This window comes from Camelus dromedarius, chromosome 11 (genome assembly GCF_036321535.1).
Source record: "Camelus dromedarius isolate mCamDro1 chromosome 11, mCamDro1.pat, whole genome shotgun sequence".
Lineage (NCBI taxonomy): Eukaryota > Metazoa > Chordata > Mammalia > Artiodactyla > Camelidae > Camelus > Camelus dromedarius.
In genome coordinates this window covers 34243345-34260704 of record NC_087446.1, presented here as the reverse complement: position 1 = coordinate 34260704, position 17360 = coordinate 34243345, and the positions used below count along the sequence as shown (strand labels likewise).

Genomic DNA, 17360 nt, shown 5'->3' with positions numbered 1-17360 from the left:
GCTAAAATGTCACTTCCTTAAAGAATTTGTTCCTTTCACCCCAAGTTAGATTAGATCCCTCATTCTAGGTCTCCCTAGAACCCTCTGCTTCTTCATAGCACTTTTCACTTCTCCATTCCATGTTTGTCTTTTTCCCTAGAATATGAGGTCCATGAGGGAAGGCATTGTGTCTGTCTTTTTGTTAATATTGCTTGATACTCTTTAATTTGGAAGTGGAGAAGATGATAGAGCCAAGCATAAGCAGTCCCAGCAGCAAAATTATCTTCTGCTGAATATTCTCCTTGTTGAGTGAGCCACTGTACCAGGGAACATTGATATTCAACTTAACGTTTTCTGTGGGTTCAAAATGTACCTAATGACCAGCTTATTTCTCCAAAGCTACTATCAAGTGCATGCTGTTCCAACTCTTAACAACCTCTTCAATTTCTGCTTGATAAAGTCACCACCACTCCTGGATCTCCTAATACCATGTTTTCTAAAATTGCTTATCTACAGCGGAGTAATAGGTTATTTGGGATTAATTTCTCCCCAGCTCCATGATCCATCATGGCCTTGAGCCCTTATTTCTCCAGATTAGGGTGGGTGGCTCTTCTGAGAGGTTCTACCTCAGTCTCTGCCTCTTACTTCCCATCAGAGACCCTTCCCCCTGACAGCTTTCCGCTTTAGGCAGTTATTACAATTTCCAGGGCAGCTGTTTTAAATGCTGGTAAAATAAGTCTGTGTGCCATGTTTTCTTCCAATCTGACAGATTCCATCTTTCCTTTCAACTCTCACTCTGCAGATGTCAGTGTATCATTGGGGTCCTGCCACTGTCTTCTCCATTTGATTTAGTTATTCTGCCAGGTATCAGGAGATCTGTGTTATGTTTTAACTTAATCAATATCTTCTTTTAATCAAGTTCCATCTATGGAAGACAACAAATATTTATCAATCCTTTACTCTGAAGTAGGCATTAACCTAGTGCTTCATTACATTATCTCATTATTCTGACAGTAATTTTACAGGAAGTTTATATTATCCCCATTTACAGGTGCAAATACTGAACTGTAAGTACCAACACTAAGATTTGAATCCAGTTCTATCTTGCTCCAAATCCCATTGTCTTGCTAATAGGTGTTGATAAGTTTTACCCCTAGGAACTAATAGGAAACAGACAGGTGCTTTTGCATTTAGGACACTAATAAATTGAGTGCTCAATACGCTCATTGATATGGAGATGAGGGAAGAGATTTTACAGTTAGAGGCTGTTTCAGAATTTAATGATTTTGTTTCTTTAAAGGAACTGTAAGCAAAGTTTATATATAAATCCTGCCAATTCTAGATTATTTATAAATTGGTTACACAGTTTATGTTTTTTTTTTTTCATTTGCTTTATATCCATATACTCCCTCCTATCAGCCTTTTGAATATTCCCTTGCTAGAGGTGGGACAGGGAGAAAAGAAAAAACTTTTATTAAGGTGCATTTTGATAAATGTTTTTAAAAGTACTTAGTGGAAAAAGGAGTTGAAATTGTTAGCTAAAATTAGTTTAAATGCTTCTTAAAAAAAATCTCTGTCATCCTATGATATAAATTACTTTGACATTGATTATGTTTTTTTCTGAGGGATATTCTATATACTTATTCTTAAAACTTCAGGTTGTCTTAAATTCATCCATGTAAAAACTTGTTTTACCACATATTTCTGGTTGAAATCTTAACTTCTTTCATCTGTCATTTACTTCTTGGTAATAACCCTCATGGCAATTGCTTTTACAAATATCCTGGGAGAAACGTTCTTTTAAGCTATCATTTTCTTACCAAACAAACAAAAGCACTGTTATTCTTATTGTATAGAAAGACATTTTGGGTAATTATAGAGAAAACACAGCATGGTGCAAATATGAAGCATATGCATTGCATTCAAATGCTGAGAGAGCCAGATTCTAAAACTGTCTTTGAAAGTTACTGAGTATCCTCTGAGAAGTTTCAATTTCCCCATCTGTAAAATGTGGTAAATAATATTCACTTTGGCAGAACTGTTGTGGTGTTTACAGGAGAAAATATATGTAAGATACCTGTCACAACATGTATTTAATGAGAGCTATTATTCGTAAAGTGTTGATGTAAATTAAGGACTAGAAAGCAGAATGACTTTTGATAGGTTCACTACATCTTTATTTGTAAAAGATTTTCTTCTCTTATACACATAGTGATATATACTTCCTATTTTGACTACTGAGAACATAACTTCTGTAAATTATTATATAATTACCTCCTGTTATTCTTACACTGAAATTGAAAAAAGAGAGGAAGATACAAATTTACCTTTATCAGGGATGAAATGGAATATCATGACAGACTGTAGACATCAAAATGTTAATAAAGGAATATTATAAAACACTCTACCTAAATAAATTTGACAACTTAGCTTCAATGAACCAATTTTTCTTAAAACATAAACTATAATAATTCATCCAGTATTGAGAAGATAATGTGAATGGTCCTATAACTGCTGAGGAAATTGAATTCATAAGTTTAAAATAAAAAATAATCTCCAAGTTTACATGGTTTTGCTGGAGAACTATAACAAACATTTAAAGAAGGATTGAGTCTAGTTGTAAACAATCTTCTCCTGAAACAGAAGAGGGGGAAATATTTCCCAACTCATTTTATGAAGCCATCTAGTATTCCTTTGATACCAAAGCCAGACAGTACATAAAAATAAACAAAAACAAGAAAACAAACAAAAAAAACCCAACAACAGAAAAAGCAAAAACTATAGTGCAATATCCCTCATGAATACAGACACAGAATTTCTTAACAAAATATTACTAAATAGAACTCAACAATATATACCAAGAATTATTAATACATTATGACCAAGCACAGTTTATTCTAGGGATATGAGATTGGATCAATGTTTGAAAATTAATTTAAAAAGAAAAACCACATGACCATATTAATTTAAGCAGAAAAAGCATTCAAGAAATTCAAGATCCTTTTCATGATTAAAAAAAACTCTCAGAAGATTAGAAATAGAAGAGAACTTCCTCAACTTGGTAAAGAGCATCCACCAGAACTCTACAGCTGGCATTATACTTAAAGGTGAAATTTTGACTGTTTTCCTCCTAAGATTGGAAAGAAGGTAAGGATGTCTGCTCTCCTCACCACTGTTACTCTAACCTGCGCGATGAAGAAAAAAGTGGGGGTGGGGGGAGTAAAAGCCATACAGATTGGAAAGGAAGAAATACAAATGTTCTTGCTTGCAGATGACTTAATTGTCTATGTAGGAAATCCCAAGAAATCTACAAAAAAAAAAAAACCTTCTACAACTAATAAGTGAATTCAGCAAGTTCACAGGATGCAAAATAAAGTATTAAAAAATCAAAACCACATTAAGATATCACCTCACTCCTGTCAGAATGGCCATTATCAAGAAGACAACTAATAACAAGTGTCAGCAAGGATATGAAGAAAGGGAACCTTTGTGAAGTGTTGGTGGAAATGTAAATTGGTGCATAGAAGATGTATGGAGGTTCCACCAAAAATTAAAAATAGAACTACTATATGACCCAGCTGTACCACACCTGGGTATTTAGCCAAAGAAAATGAAAACACTAAAAAAGACATATACACCCTATGTTCAATTTAGTATACACTCAGCAAATATTTGTTGAATGACTTAATGCAGAAAAAACAGCTTATTTGCTTTCATGATTTCATAATGAATTGTGCTTTTAATGTATTTAAATGCTAGGTGGTCAGGGTTCAGGAACATATATTTAAGAAATATTTAGAAGTAAAGGAGTCACATATGTCAATTGGCTTGATCCTTATAAAGTTTGTAAGAAGAAACATTATTTAAATTTAGTCCATTGCCTATATACAAAGTAAAACAAAAGCAAAACATAGTACGATAAAATAAAACCAGGATGATGGACATACCTTTTTCCATTGGAGCCAGTGTCATATTTCATGCCTTTTAATTGCTGTTATATAGTCTAGTGGAAAGAACATTGAATGTGAAATTGAGATTCAGTAGCTCCAAGGACAGACATTTCATGATAAATCAAGCCTGGCTTTGAACCCCAGTCTTTCATACCTCAAAAACAACTGTGTCCTATGTGGGAACCAACTGGAATTTTATTATGAGTTTATGTGTCATAGTAATAAATGACTAACGGTCTTTTATATAACAATATTTATGCCTCTCAACTTCTTCCATATAAATATTGCAGTGCTAATAATATAAAGCATATTGTGATTTTTTTTTACCTCTTATGTAAAAAACTCTGTAATATACAGACATTTTCAATATCATTTTCTATTTTAGATTATAGACTGAGTGATATCTTCTTTTTAAAAAAAAACATGATGAGCTGGAAGAGACAGGGTAACTTGAATATTTTGCTGGAAAATAATTGTGGAGTTCAGTGATTAAATTAGCAAGTATTTGAGGGTGATGAAAGTGTTAGTAAACCAAAAGTTTATTGTACTTTGGGGAAAGTAAAGTACTATACACTGTATTATACAAAGATGGTAGTTAATCTCTTGTTAATTGTTACAAGAGATTGTTGATTTTTCATTAATATGAGTAAGGAGAATAAAAAGTAAAAAAACTTAGATTAATTCTTGGGAAATGTACACAATCTGGAGAGCCAAAAAGACTGTAATTTTTCTGAAAAATTATGTTAGAAGTTCTGCTAGGCAGGAAAAAAAGTGAATAGAATTAAAACTACGGAAAAACCCAGAAAACTGCTACAGGGAACATTACTGACAAAGGGTATAGATTTTTTCTGGTGTTACTCCATGGTTTTACCTTTTGTGTTTAAATTGACTTCTCTTGCTATTTGGGGATTAATTAAAATCCTTAAAAAAGAAAATCAAAGTTCACTACAAATATCAAGTAGACTCTTAGTTCCTGGAAGATGTTCTATATAACTTTACTTAATTCTAATGATAAAATTTCAGCATATGGTACTTGGAGACAGTATTGAATGCCACCAATTCCTCAGACTATATAGAGAATCAAACAATGGAACTGCCTTAATTAAGCTTCAGTGTTGTAGGGGCCCTTTTATTATTAGTTTCTATACCCTCAGGGTCTGGCAAATGCCAAATGTTTAATAAATGTTAGTTGAATGAAAGGTGACTTAAAATTGCAACTTTCTGAATTGATCATTAAGAGAAATTCTGTGCACTATTTTTGCAGTGTTGTGGGAGAATCTAACAAAAAAATTAAATTATTTTATCAACTATGCCATAATATTTTTTCTTTAAACAATTTTTTCATTAATTAATCAAGGGATTATTTAGTGTCTCTCTGTAAAGCACAGTATTTTATGTCTAAAAACCCAGATAATGTTGAAAAAATAATCACTTAGATTAAATTGATGGGGAGATTGGCCTAAAGATGAACATGATCATATTAATACTCTCATCACGCTCATTTATTTTAGCCTAAACAACGAACATCTATTGTGTCTTCTCTGGATTTTCATCGAATGAATCACAACCAAGAATATTTCGAAATCAACACATCTACAGGGTGTACAAGCTTTACTTCCAGCCCTCCTGTTAGTCCACCCACCTCTTCTGTGGCAACCACAGAAGTCAAGAACGAGGGAACTGGCCATACAGGTAAAGCAGTTCACTTTATGCAGCTGTATTTTTGACTTTTTAAAACTACAGCCTTTATGAGTTAGAGGAATCTTCATATAAATTGCATTGTGTTTTTTGTTCACCTACATGTGTGGCAATGTGGAGCCTTACCATTTTTATCAGTGCGGGTATGGTATTCTTTTTGAATACATTAATGGCCTTTCAGTGGTTAGCTATTAAAGATGGTGATTTCATGCTATTATGGTAGTAAAATAACCAGAGACCTAGGAATGCTTTTATTCCATCGCTATTTACCCCTTTCCACACAGTGGTATAAACTCACTCATATACACGATTTTATTAATAGCTGCTTTGAGGCTAGAGAATCTGTATCAAGTTTGTCTGGTAAGACTGAGTTGGACAGTGGCCTAAGTGAGCTTTCAATCTACTCAAACAAAAGTGAACTTGGAGAGGAGGAGTGTGAGGAAAAATGCTATGTTCTGGCCCTGGGCTTTTATAATACTTTGCTGCCTGGACTCTGTCGTCAAATTTTCATGTGGCTAAATGTCATTTGGGTTTTGGTTCAAATGAACTTTCTCATAAAGGTCTTCCAAGAACACCATAGTTAAGTAGAGCCCTCCATATGGTGATAAGTATAATAACAAAGATGCAAAAAGGAGAATAATAATAATAAATAATTAATACTAAGCAAATGCTTAAATATTTTTAATATTTAATGTTTTAAATATTAAATTTGCTTTATAAAATTTTAGATACTTAATATTTAATACTTTAATATTTTAATATGATAAGTAATAAACATTTAAGCAAATATTTAAATAACACTATATGTCATACACTGTTTTAGGTATTTTATGTATATTAACTCATTTATACCTCATTACCATTATATGAATTAAGTATTATTATTTGTAGACAAGAAAAAACAGAAGAAGGATAAATAACTAAATAAAAGCCCTTAATGACAAAGCTAGGATTAAAACTTTGTGGTAAAATCCATGTTCTTAACTATTTTTCTACATTGCTCTGGTCACTTTTATCAAATCATCCTTTTTTTTCCCATAGCCTTATTTACTATGTAAAATTATATTGCTCCCTTATTTACGAATTTATTGTGTTCTCTCCTCTTTCTATAATTGTAAGCAAAAATGAATGGGTCCCTGACATATTGTAGGCACCTAAAGTCAGGCTGCATAAGTTTGATTACCAGCTAAGAGGCAGTACCTCTTACCTAGCTATGAGACTTAATCTCATTATGCCTCAGCTTTCTTATCTACAGAATTAAATTAACAATTAATTAATTAGGTTAAGTTACCCTCTGCATGTGGAATGAATAGCAGAGTCTGGCACGTAGGGTTCAATAAATGTTAGTAACTTATGAGTAGTTGTCATTATGATATTCACATAATTCTCTGAAGTCTGCATGAAGCCTAGCATTCATTCAGTGAGCATGAGCATTTATTATATATCTGCTATGCAACAGATGCAAGTTTGTGGAAGAGGAGACATGGGATATGATTTGTAAATTAAAGTCATATGTGGATACCACAAAGAATTCTAAGAATGTAATTATTAGTCAGTAAATACTTGTAAATGACTAGTTCTAGATTTAAAATCCTAAAAAGAAAAGAATGACAAGTACTCTGATTATCGCCTTTAGGAAAATCTCAGCTTTATTTTGGTTAGTGCACTTGTGTTTTTCGGATGATTAACTTCTAAAAAATTTTTGATAATCCTTTGGTATAGATAGAAATATTATTTATTAATTAATTTTTAAATTAAAACCAAGAGAAGTTATGGGTCTACTCCCAGACCCCTGGTGTCCTCTACTGTGACCACCGGAGGGAGAGGATAAGAGCACACGTTTTATTGCCGCCAGGACTTTAGCGGTGCCATCCAAAATGTGTGGAGAAATGGTAATCATCAGGATATTTTCAGTTCTGACCTTTAAACAGAACCAGAATTTAACCTTTTAACAATTGAAGTGGTTTCAAATAGCATGTTACTATGCTTTCCAAATGTAGCATGTCACCTCCATGTTATTTCAAAATTTTTAGAATAGACCGATATTTAATAATAATGTAGAAGGACAATGCTGATTTGTTTTACATGAAAAAGTAAAACTTTAAATTTCACAAGTAAAATTTTTAAGTAAGGAATTTGTCTACCTAGAAAAGTAGCATTTCATTGTCTTACACCTAGATGGTTTGTTATATATACTTTGTATTTAAGAACCTGCACATAAAGGCTTTACCACATGGTAGATATTGAAAGACAACAAGTTCCTGAGTCAGTTCTGTCACTGATTTGCTAGGTATTTTCCATCAAATCACTTAACTTCTCTGATCTTTTAATTTGCTTCTCTGAAAGGGGGAAGTAGTATCTACTCTGCGGGTATTTGTAGTAATCAATGAGCTTATTTAAAATGTGAAGCATTTTGTAAACTATGAAAATTAATATTCTTCTTCAATATTGTCATCATTGTTTAATATTACTTTTCTTCTTTAATATTATTATTGTTTAAAATCTATAGTAATTTTAAGATAAGAAGAGCCTAACTTAGGTCTGTACTCATGCCGAGATAGCTGACCTTTTCTTGACTTAAAAGTGTAATCTAAATTAATGGATAAATCTACTGTTTATTTTATAAATGATTGCATGCACAAAAAATTAATCTTGAGCAAAGTGTCAAGTGTGAATACAAAAAAGACCAATAGAACCTTATGCTGCAAAACACTTTGAATAAGTGACCCAATGAATTTATTATAACAGAGAACCATTTCAAAAGTAGCCCAAATTATAATTAAAGCTTCCTACTTGTTAGGCAGTATATTATGTAATCCAAGTATCAACTTAAGAATCACCAAAAAAGGTGGTTAAAGGGGGAGACCTTTGAAAGTGGGCAGACTTGGGAATGATATGAAAAGTTTGCATTTAACTAGAAAGATCACCCTAGTATTAATATGTAGTGGATGGATTCGAGATGAGGTAAGATTGGAGGTGGGGAGCAGCCATGTCATCAGCAATGGAAAATATAAATAGATTTGAGAGAGACAACGAAAGAGTACTCAGTAGGTCATGGCAACTGATCAGATATACGATGGTGAGGGAGAAGAATTCAAGGAAGGCTGTAAAGTTTCTTAAACAGATGAGTCAAATCTGACTGCCATCCTTTAAAATACAGAGTATTCTTAGATGAGGAGGAAGAGAGGGATGGGTCATGTAGGACCTAATATACGTCATTTTAAGGACTTTGGCTTTACTTAGAGTGAAATGGGGAGCCAATTCACATCTTTCAGAAGAGTGGCATGATGTCACTTCTATTTTATGAGAATTACTTCAACTATTGTGTTGAGACTGGACTGGAGAAGGAAGATAAGAGGGCATGCAGGGAGGCCAGTTAGAAGGCTATCGTAGCATTGCAGTAGGATAAGAGAGGAAGGCACCTCAGTTCAAAGGTGAAGCAGTGGAGGTGAAGAGAAATTAATGGATGTTGGACACATTTTTTTAAGTTAGAGCCTACAGGATTTCATGGTGGAATAGATGCAGTGTATGAGAAAAAGAGAATTAAAGAAAACTGCAGGGTTTTTATCTAAACAATTGTAAGAATGGTTTTAATTATCATCTGACCTGGGAGAGGTCCTGAGAACAGATTTGGTGAACAGAGAGAAATATCAGGAGTTCATTTTAAGTTTGAGATGCCTGGTAGATATCTGAATAGATGTGTCAAGCAGACAGCTGAATGTTCAGTCTGAAGATAAAAATGTGAACATCACTGTAATATAGGTGATGTATTACAAGCACTCAAGGCCTGGCAGGTTCACAGATTTGGGCACACTGAAGAACACTCTCGGAACTGTAGGTATTTCTGACACGCCTTTATTGTGGAGGAGTACACAGGCTTCACTGGCAGCCATGGTGGAAAGTCCCATCTGCCTTATATGTCAAGGCAAACAAAACTGGCATCTAGCCAACTATGATAGGAGCTAACCAGTACACTTGTGTGGTGCAAGTCATGTTTATATAACACTACATGGGTACTGTGCATGTGGGATAGTACAGCTGAGTCACTAGGAACCGGATGTCCGGTGAGGGAGCCTGAGTGAATTCATTTTCCCTACAGGTGATATGGAGGGACTGTAGATAGAGGACCAAAACCTGAACTTGATGAAAGAGGTAATAAAAGGAAATAGCAACAAAGGAGTCCGAGAAGAAGCAAAGTAGGAGGAAATGTTTTGGTAAGCGTTGTGTTCTGAATTTGGGTGAAGAAAGTTATTAAGAAGGAGGAGGAAGTGATCAACTCTGTCAAATGGAGCTGATAAGTTGAGTAGGATGAGCACTAAGTTAGAATTGACTAGTGGATTTAACAATGTGGAGGTCACTGCTGACCATGACAAGAGTGATTTGGTTAGAATTGATGGGGCAAAAGCCCAACATAGTAGGTTTAAGAAAGAATGAGAAGAGAGGACTTAGAGCAAATGTAAACTACCTTTTGAAGGAATTTCTTTAAAGGAGAAATAAGATGAAACAGGAGAAAGAGAAGATGGGTTCTATTAACCAAGAGGAGAGATTGACTTTAGATAGGAGCATGGGGAAAGGTATGTCCAAAAACACAGGATGTTTCCCATATGGATGCATATGCTGAGAAGGGATTCATGTGGTGAGAATCTGTGGAAGATCTTTTCTGATAGTTTACATTTTCTCTATGAAGTGGAAATCAGTAGCATTAGTTGAGAATGAATATGGAAAAGGACATGTGGAGGTTGAGGAAAGAGCAGAGGGAATGAAAGAGTTGTCCAAGGAGAAAGAGAGTAAATGGACAAAGAAGGTCATGCATGGTCTGATTGCCTGACAGTGTTAAGGGCCCATTTGAGGTAAAGGTTCATGAGCTTAAAGTTAGATAAGCCATTGTGGTTCTGTTTTTCTCCAGCACTGTTCAGGTTGAGGGCTGCAGGTGCAGAGTATTTGGGAGAGTTGAATTTTACATACATTGTGGTTTTGCCAAATGGGTATTTTGAAGTGAGGGATAAGGAAATATGAATGCAGTGAGAATAGTATTTGACCATAGAATTTAAGTTGGAGAGATAGGAGAAAGGGGACAACAAGGGAACAAGTAACAGTATAAAACAAAAATCCATAGGACCATTGGATTGGAGATTCCAGTGAGGCCAAAGCATTGCTGGAGTCAAGGTACCAAAGAACTGGGTGGAATAATAGGAGATGGATTCAGAGAGTGAGATCCACATGAAACCAGAAACAGCTATAATTATTGGCAATCACAGTGTCTTAAAATCATGGGAATAAGCAGCTGAGTTAGCCTCTCCTCACACGAAATAGCCTTAAATTTTGTAGTTAAACCAGTACAACAGGTTTTAGAAGAAGTATTTGCTATAAAGAACTGTATTTCTGTGTTGATCTCCATTCGTATTTCATCTTTCCATTTACTTAACAAATTATGAAATAGATGAACTTTATCTGAGTTCACCTCTTCTATACTTTATCCCACTTCTCTTTGAAGTGCCAGTACCTCTTGTATTGTTCCCTGGCTGCCAAGAGTCCTGTGAGAGTGGTGTTCCATCCAGAATCTCTCCTCCAGGGGTCTCTGGGCTCTTGATCACTATGCATCTCCTTCTCATATGAAACTTCTGAATGCCCTGAGAGCCCATCTAATAAGGTACTTCAGTCTCTTGGGTACCCCTAATGGTTGTCAAAGTGGTTTTTTTTTTTTCCTTAAGTAGCAGGATTTGAGGAGGGGGAGCTTAATTTTTAAAAAATTAATTGAAATAGTAACATTTTTTTAAAAAATTAAGTGGTGAGAAGTGGTAGAAATTTGGTTCCATTTTAAAAGTAGAGTCAATGTATTTTTTGGGTGGATTAGATGTAGGATATGAGAAAATGAAAGGGACCAAAGGTGTGACTCAAGGATTTTTGGTCCTCTTGACCTTTAGAAGGATGGGGTTGGTGTTAATTGAAATGAGAAAGCTGAGTTTTGGACATTTTAATATGAAATGCTGTTGGATATCCAAGTAGGTAGGCTGAGTAGATAGTTGAGACAGTGATTTTTCAGTGGCTTAGGGCATGGAGGGAAGAAGCTATATGATAATTTTATGTTTACCAAAAGTAAAGGGTATCAGTTATAAAAGATTGAGAAACTGCCTTAGCCCACAGTGAGTGACCTGTGAGTCCTGAGTTCCACAATGAGGTTGTCCTGGAAATGTGTGTTGTGAATTACTGGGAGAAAAGAAGCTGAGACTTACCAGTAATAAAACATGCTTTCTCATCATTGAAAGTGTTTCCAAAACAACTTTCCTCTGCGTATATGAAGAATTTGGTGGGATGGCACTTTTGGGCTCCTGCTAAGGAAGTTAACTACCCTGGTTAACTAATTATCTCCAGTTTTATTAGTAGTTTCAAACCATCACCTCCTGCTGGAGAAAACTGATGGGAGCAAGGAAATCTAAAAAGAGTAAAGTAGAAAAGTACTTCTTTCCAAATGGGAGAAATAACAAAAATAAAAGCTTTTAAATGCACAACAGCATAGGATGCTTTCCTGTGAGGGAGAAGAAGCATTTGAGGAGAACTAAAATTAGAACAGAGAAGGTGGCGTAGACCTTTCATGCTGCTCAGGGATTGCAAGAGAGGCAAACGAAGAACTTCCTTTTAATTAGCTTACGTGGACTGGAAATAGGCTTCCTGAAGCTGACATAATGTTATTCCAGCAGCCACTGGACATAGGCAACTGAGGAAATTTTTGGCCTAGAGCTGTCATGAAAGCCAAAGCCAGGCTGCTCAGATAATCTTTGACTCCAAACTGAGATTCAGGGTGAGCTGATGTGAAGGGTTAAGGGTTAGTGAGAATGATGTGTAATTACACTTCTGAGGTTTATTTCCTTAAGAATGTGCATTAAACAAATTATCTGAACTATTGATTGTTAAATTCAGTGCTTTAAGTAGACTAGAATTTTCAGTAGCCAAAATAAAAAACATTTTTTTTCAAATGAAGTATGATCACTTTACAATGTTGTGTCAATTTCTGATGTACAACATAATGTTTCAGTCATACATATACATATATATTCATTCCATATTCTTTTTCATTATGTTACTGCAAGATATTGAATATAGTTAGTTCCCTGTGCTATACAGTATGAACTTGTTTATCTGTTTTATGTATATTAGTTAGTAGTATCTGCAAATCTCAAATTCCCAATTTAACTTTTCCCATCCCTTCCCCCTCCCCCTCCCAGTAACCATAAGTTTGTTTTCTATGTCTGTGAGTCTGTTTCTGTTTTGTAAATAAATTCATTTATGTCTTTTTTTTTCTTTAAGATTCCACATATGAGTGATACCATATGGTATTTTTCTTTCTCTTTCTGCCTTACTTCACTTAGAATGACGATCTCCAGGTCCATCCATGTTGCAGCAAATGGCATTATTTTATACTATTTTATGGCTGAGTAGTATTCCATTGTATAAATATATCACCACTTCTTTATACAGTCATCTGTTGATGTACATTTAGGTTGTTTCTATGTCTTGGCTTTTGTATATAGTGCTGCTATGAACACTGAGGTGCATGTATCTTTCTGAATTAGAGTTCCCCTCCCCCAGATATATAAACAACAGTGGGATTGCTGGATCATATGGTAAACCTATTTTTAGTTGTTTGAGGAATCTCCATGCTGTTTCCTATAATGGCTGCACCAAACTACATTCCCACCAGCAGTGTAGGAGGGTTCCCTTTTTTCCATACCCTCTCTAGCATTTATCATTTGTGGACTTTTGAATGATGGACATTCTGACTAGTGTGAGGTAATACCTCATTGTAGTTTTGATTTGCATTTCTCTGATAATTAGTGATATTGAGCATTTTTTTCATGTGCCTATTGGCCATTTGTATATCTTCATTGGAGAATTGCTTGTTTAGGTCTTCTGCCCATTTTTGGATTGGGTTTTTTTTTATTATTATTAAGTTGTATGAGCTGTAAAAACCATTTTTATATCAAATGCCATTTATGTATAATAGCAAAATTTGTTCTTAGTTCTTGACAGGTGACAAAATGCCTCTCCTGTGCTTTCCTTTTTCCCATCTAATATCACGTGACTTTTCTCCAGTGCCTTTCTGTGCACACTGCACATCACACAGAAGGCAGATACAGGTTAGTAGGTCCTTGACAAAGAAGAAAATATTGACTTTTCCAATACTTAAAAATACGAAAATATATAGTTAGCAATTGGAGTAATGTGGTTTAGTTAGTGCATACAATTGGGTGGGAACTTGTTATTCTGAGTGAAATTTGTTGAAATAAGACTACTGGTTTATTTGGGCAGCATACGATAGTTATATTCACTCAGTGTGCCACATTATGAGAAAGTTCAGGGTGCTGGGAGAATATCTAAGAGGGTGATTGATCTCATCCTGGTGTCTGCAAAGCTTTACCATGGAGAGTTGGGCTCCAAGAGACAAAGAGGAATTAACTAGGCCAAGGTGGAGAGGGAAGATTACTCTTCAAAGAAGGAATAGCAGATTTTTAAAAATATCCCTGTGGCAAAAATAAACATGAAACTACAGGTCCTAGAGAAAGAGGAGAAATGGCAGGAATTGAGGCTTCAGAAGGAGCAGGAGGCCAATTATGCAGGTCCTTGTAAGCTATGTTCAGGATTTTGGTCTTTAACCTAAGAGCATAAGAGACCTAAGAGCAATGAGAAAAATGTTGGTGGAGAGAAATGATACAATTTGCATTTTGCTGGCTAGATGGCTCCTATGTTCTCTGTGAACCAGAAGTAAGGTCATCCTTGGAGAGTGACCAGCAAAGGCAAAGATCAGACAATTGACAGGAGTGGAGAACATTTGAATTAGCTTTTGCTCAAATTCCTAACAGATGGCTGGCATAAGTAGCCTGAGGGCAGCATAGAAGGGACAGTAGGCTGCGGGTATCCCTCCTGCTATACCTGTGGCCTGTGAGTGATGTGTTTAAGACAACATCATTCTGTCCAGAGCCAGCTCTTATTGGCTGGCTCATCTCAGCTCATCTCATGGCTAAAATGGACCCTCTAAATCTGTGTGTCTGCCATCAGTCCACCCTGGTCTCTGCTCCTTTTGCCAAGCTGACTCTGTGGCAGACTACTTGACTCTCAGCCCACCTGCATTTGAGACCCCCTTCTGGAAGCCCCAGGAACCTCTGGCTCTCATTTATACTTGAGGAAAATAAGTAGGGCTCAGAAAAATTTATTCTCAGGAATTCACTGGTCTATACTATGCAGAATTACCAAGTTTTCTCAGATGTGGCCATGCCTAGAATCCAGATGGGATTGGAGCCTGGATCCCTCTTTTCTTATGTTCTCCAATACCTGTTTATTATATTTCATCCTTTCCAGGCCAAAGTCCAGAAAGGAAAGTTTGGGACACACATGGAGAACTATTTCCTTATCCTCCCTCTCTCATTCAGCCTTTTCCTTTTTAAAATTTCTTAGAGACTGTTACATCCTTACTCTTCCGGAATAGGCTTCCTATTTGTTTGTACAATAGTTCTTCAGACCTAACTGATTGACCTGTCTCTGATTGTTCTAAAGTTGGAGTCTGACTTTTAAGTCTATTGACTGAGTAAACAACCTTCCACTACTGGAGGGCATTAAGTCTCCAGCCTTAGACCTGGGAGAAGAGAGGTTTCCAACAGAACACAGTGTAAGAATGGAAATATGTCAGTATCTTCTTTGAAAAATACTATCCCTATTATGTTAGCCAGCACCACTAAATGAAAAATACATGAACTTAACACATAATTAATGTAGCTTCAGAAATGCTTAATAAATGTGGCTATTATTATTATTTGTATCACTGTTACTACTATAGGTGTAGGCAGTAAGTAGAGCTAGACTCTAAGAATACAGAGCAGCCAGGCAACCAGAATCTTAAATCCACAAAGTTGCTTGTAACAAGCAGGTCAACCTGCTTATGGGCAGAGTTGGAATTTTTGTTTATTCTGTGCCCCAGTTTTTTATGTCCTGGGGTAGGAGGGCAGGGAAAGCTGGAGGTTGTGTCATTGCTGGGGAGAGCCAGCCTTCTACAAGTGCTAATTCATCCAAAATGACAGGAAGAAAGCAACTGTTTCAGAGAATTTTTGTGTTGAAAATCCTTTTTTTTTTTTAACAATTTAATCTTTTATTAACTCAATCTTCTCTTGCTTTACCTTCTGTTAATTTATGTGAAAGTATAACTGCTTTGTTAGCTGGAATTTTCTTTGTGATTCAAATTCAGTGCTGCATATAATCTTCTCTCTAATTATCTTGTCTACATTTGTTTGCTTGATAGTTTTTCTCTCTTGATTTTCTTTAATAGACTCATATATCTCTTGAAAAATCTCCTTGCTATCAGTTATATTTGTGTGATATACGTATGGTCATTGTAGCTAAAAGTGAAACAGTAGGAGAAAAGCTGGCAGTAATTTTTTATTTTAATGGAGGGAAAAAGTCTTGGTATTTCCAGATCTGTGCTATGGAGAAATCCCCTCTCTACCCTCTGTTAAAAACAGTTTCCAAACTGTTATTTTCCTCTATTCCTATCTTCTATCTCTACAGTCTACTTTTGGGAGAACATTTTCCTCTTTTTCCTTTGCACCTGTCTGCTAGCTGATGCCCTGTGCGTCTTTGGGGCCTCCAGCCCTTTAAACACAGGCTTCTCTCATGCGTCATGCCAGAGTAAGCCAGCCTATAGCAGAACCTCCTCCAGATGTCCTCTCAGGTAACTTACTACCTACTTGTTTTCCATTTGTTTCCTGCTTACCTGGCTCTAGTAGGCTCTAGTGATTTCAGCTCTTCTACTTGACTCTTGGTGTCTGTGATAGGCAGAATTCTAAGATGGCCCTATGGTTCTCACCCCCTGTATCCATACCTTTGTGTGATGCCTCCTACCTTTGAGTGTGTGTGGGACCTGTAACTTGCTATTAGCCAATGGCAAGGGTGATGAGGTATCACTGTCATAGTTACAACATGTTTTATGGCAAAGGTAAAGGGATTTTATAGATGAAATTAAGGTCTCTAATTACTTTAAGTTACTCAAAAGAGAGATTATCTTCGGTGGGCTTGAACTAATCAGGCGATCCCTTTAAAAGGGAGTCTGGAGGTTAGCAATTTGAAGCAGTGGACTCTTTCTCTCTCTCCCTGTTGCTAACTTTGGAACGCTAAATCACCATTAGTGCTGCAGCTGCCTCAGATGAGACTATAACCCTGGCCAACACCTGGGTTGCAGCCTGGTGAGGCCTTGTGCAGAGGACCCAGCTAAACCATGCCCAGACTCCTGATTTCTGTAAACTGTGCAATAATAGGTGTGTGTTGTTGTAAGCCACTGTTTGTTGTGATTTGTTATGCAGAGATAGAAAATGAATACATTGTCCAATGTTCCTTTGACTGGGGAACAAGGAAGACTCTCTCTCCATCTGCCTTGATCTCAGGGACCTTCCCCAATCAGCACTAGCTCCTTGCTCTCAGTGTGATGAGAGATATGACTGAAAGTGAAGAATTTGAAAATTGTCTCCTTTATCCTACATTTCCAAGCTCAGCTCCAGTTAATGCACTTAGGCACTATCTTTCATACCATTTCTTAAAAAATAATAGTTTTTATTTTAATCAGCACTAAGTTGTAAAGCTAAAGTTCTAATAGTGAAATTTTAAGACAAAAGCTAGAGGGTGGGAGACCATTTTAGGGATCATGCAGACCTGAAGTCCCTAAATTATTAATGTTTCCCAGCCAGGCCTCCC

At 35.9% G+C, this 17360-nt stretch overlaps 1 protein-coding gene across 5 annotated transcripts in view; it reads left to right on the top strand.

The window, feature by feature from the left end:
* ANKS1B (ankyrin repeat and sterile alpha motif domain containing 1B) overlaps nt 1-17360 on the top strand; it is an 857966-nt gene that overhangs the window by 331997 nt on the left and 508609 nt on the right. For all 5 annotated transcript variants that reach the window (XM_010989991.3, XM_010989990.3, XM_031462969.2 and 2 more), the window contains exon 12: nt 5441-5621. In XM_010989991.3, the coding sequence (XP_010988293.3) occupies nt 5441-5621 (181 nt within the window). The remainder of the gene's footprint in view (nt 1-5440; nt 5622-17360) is intronic.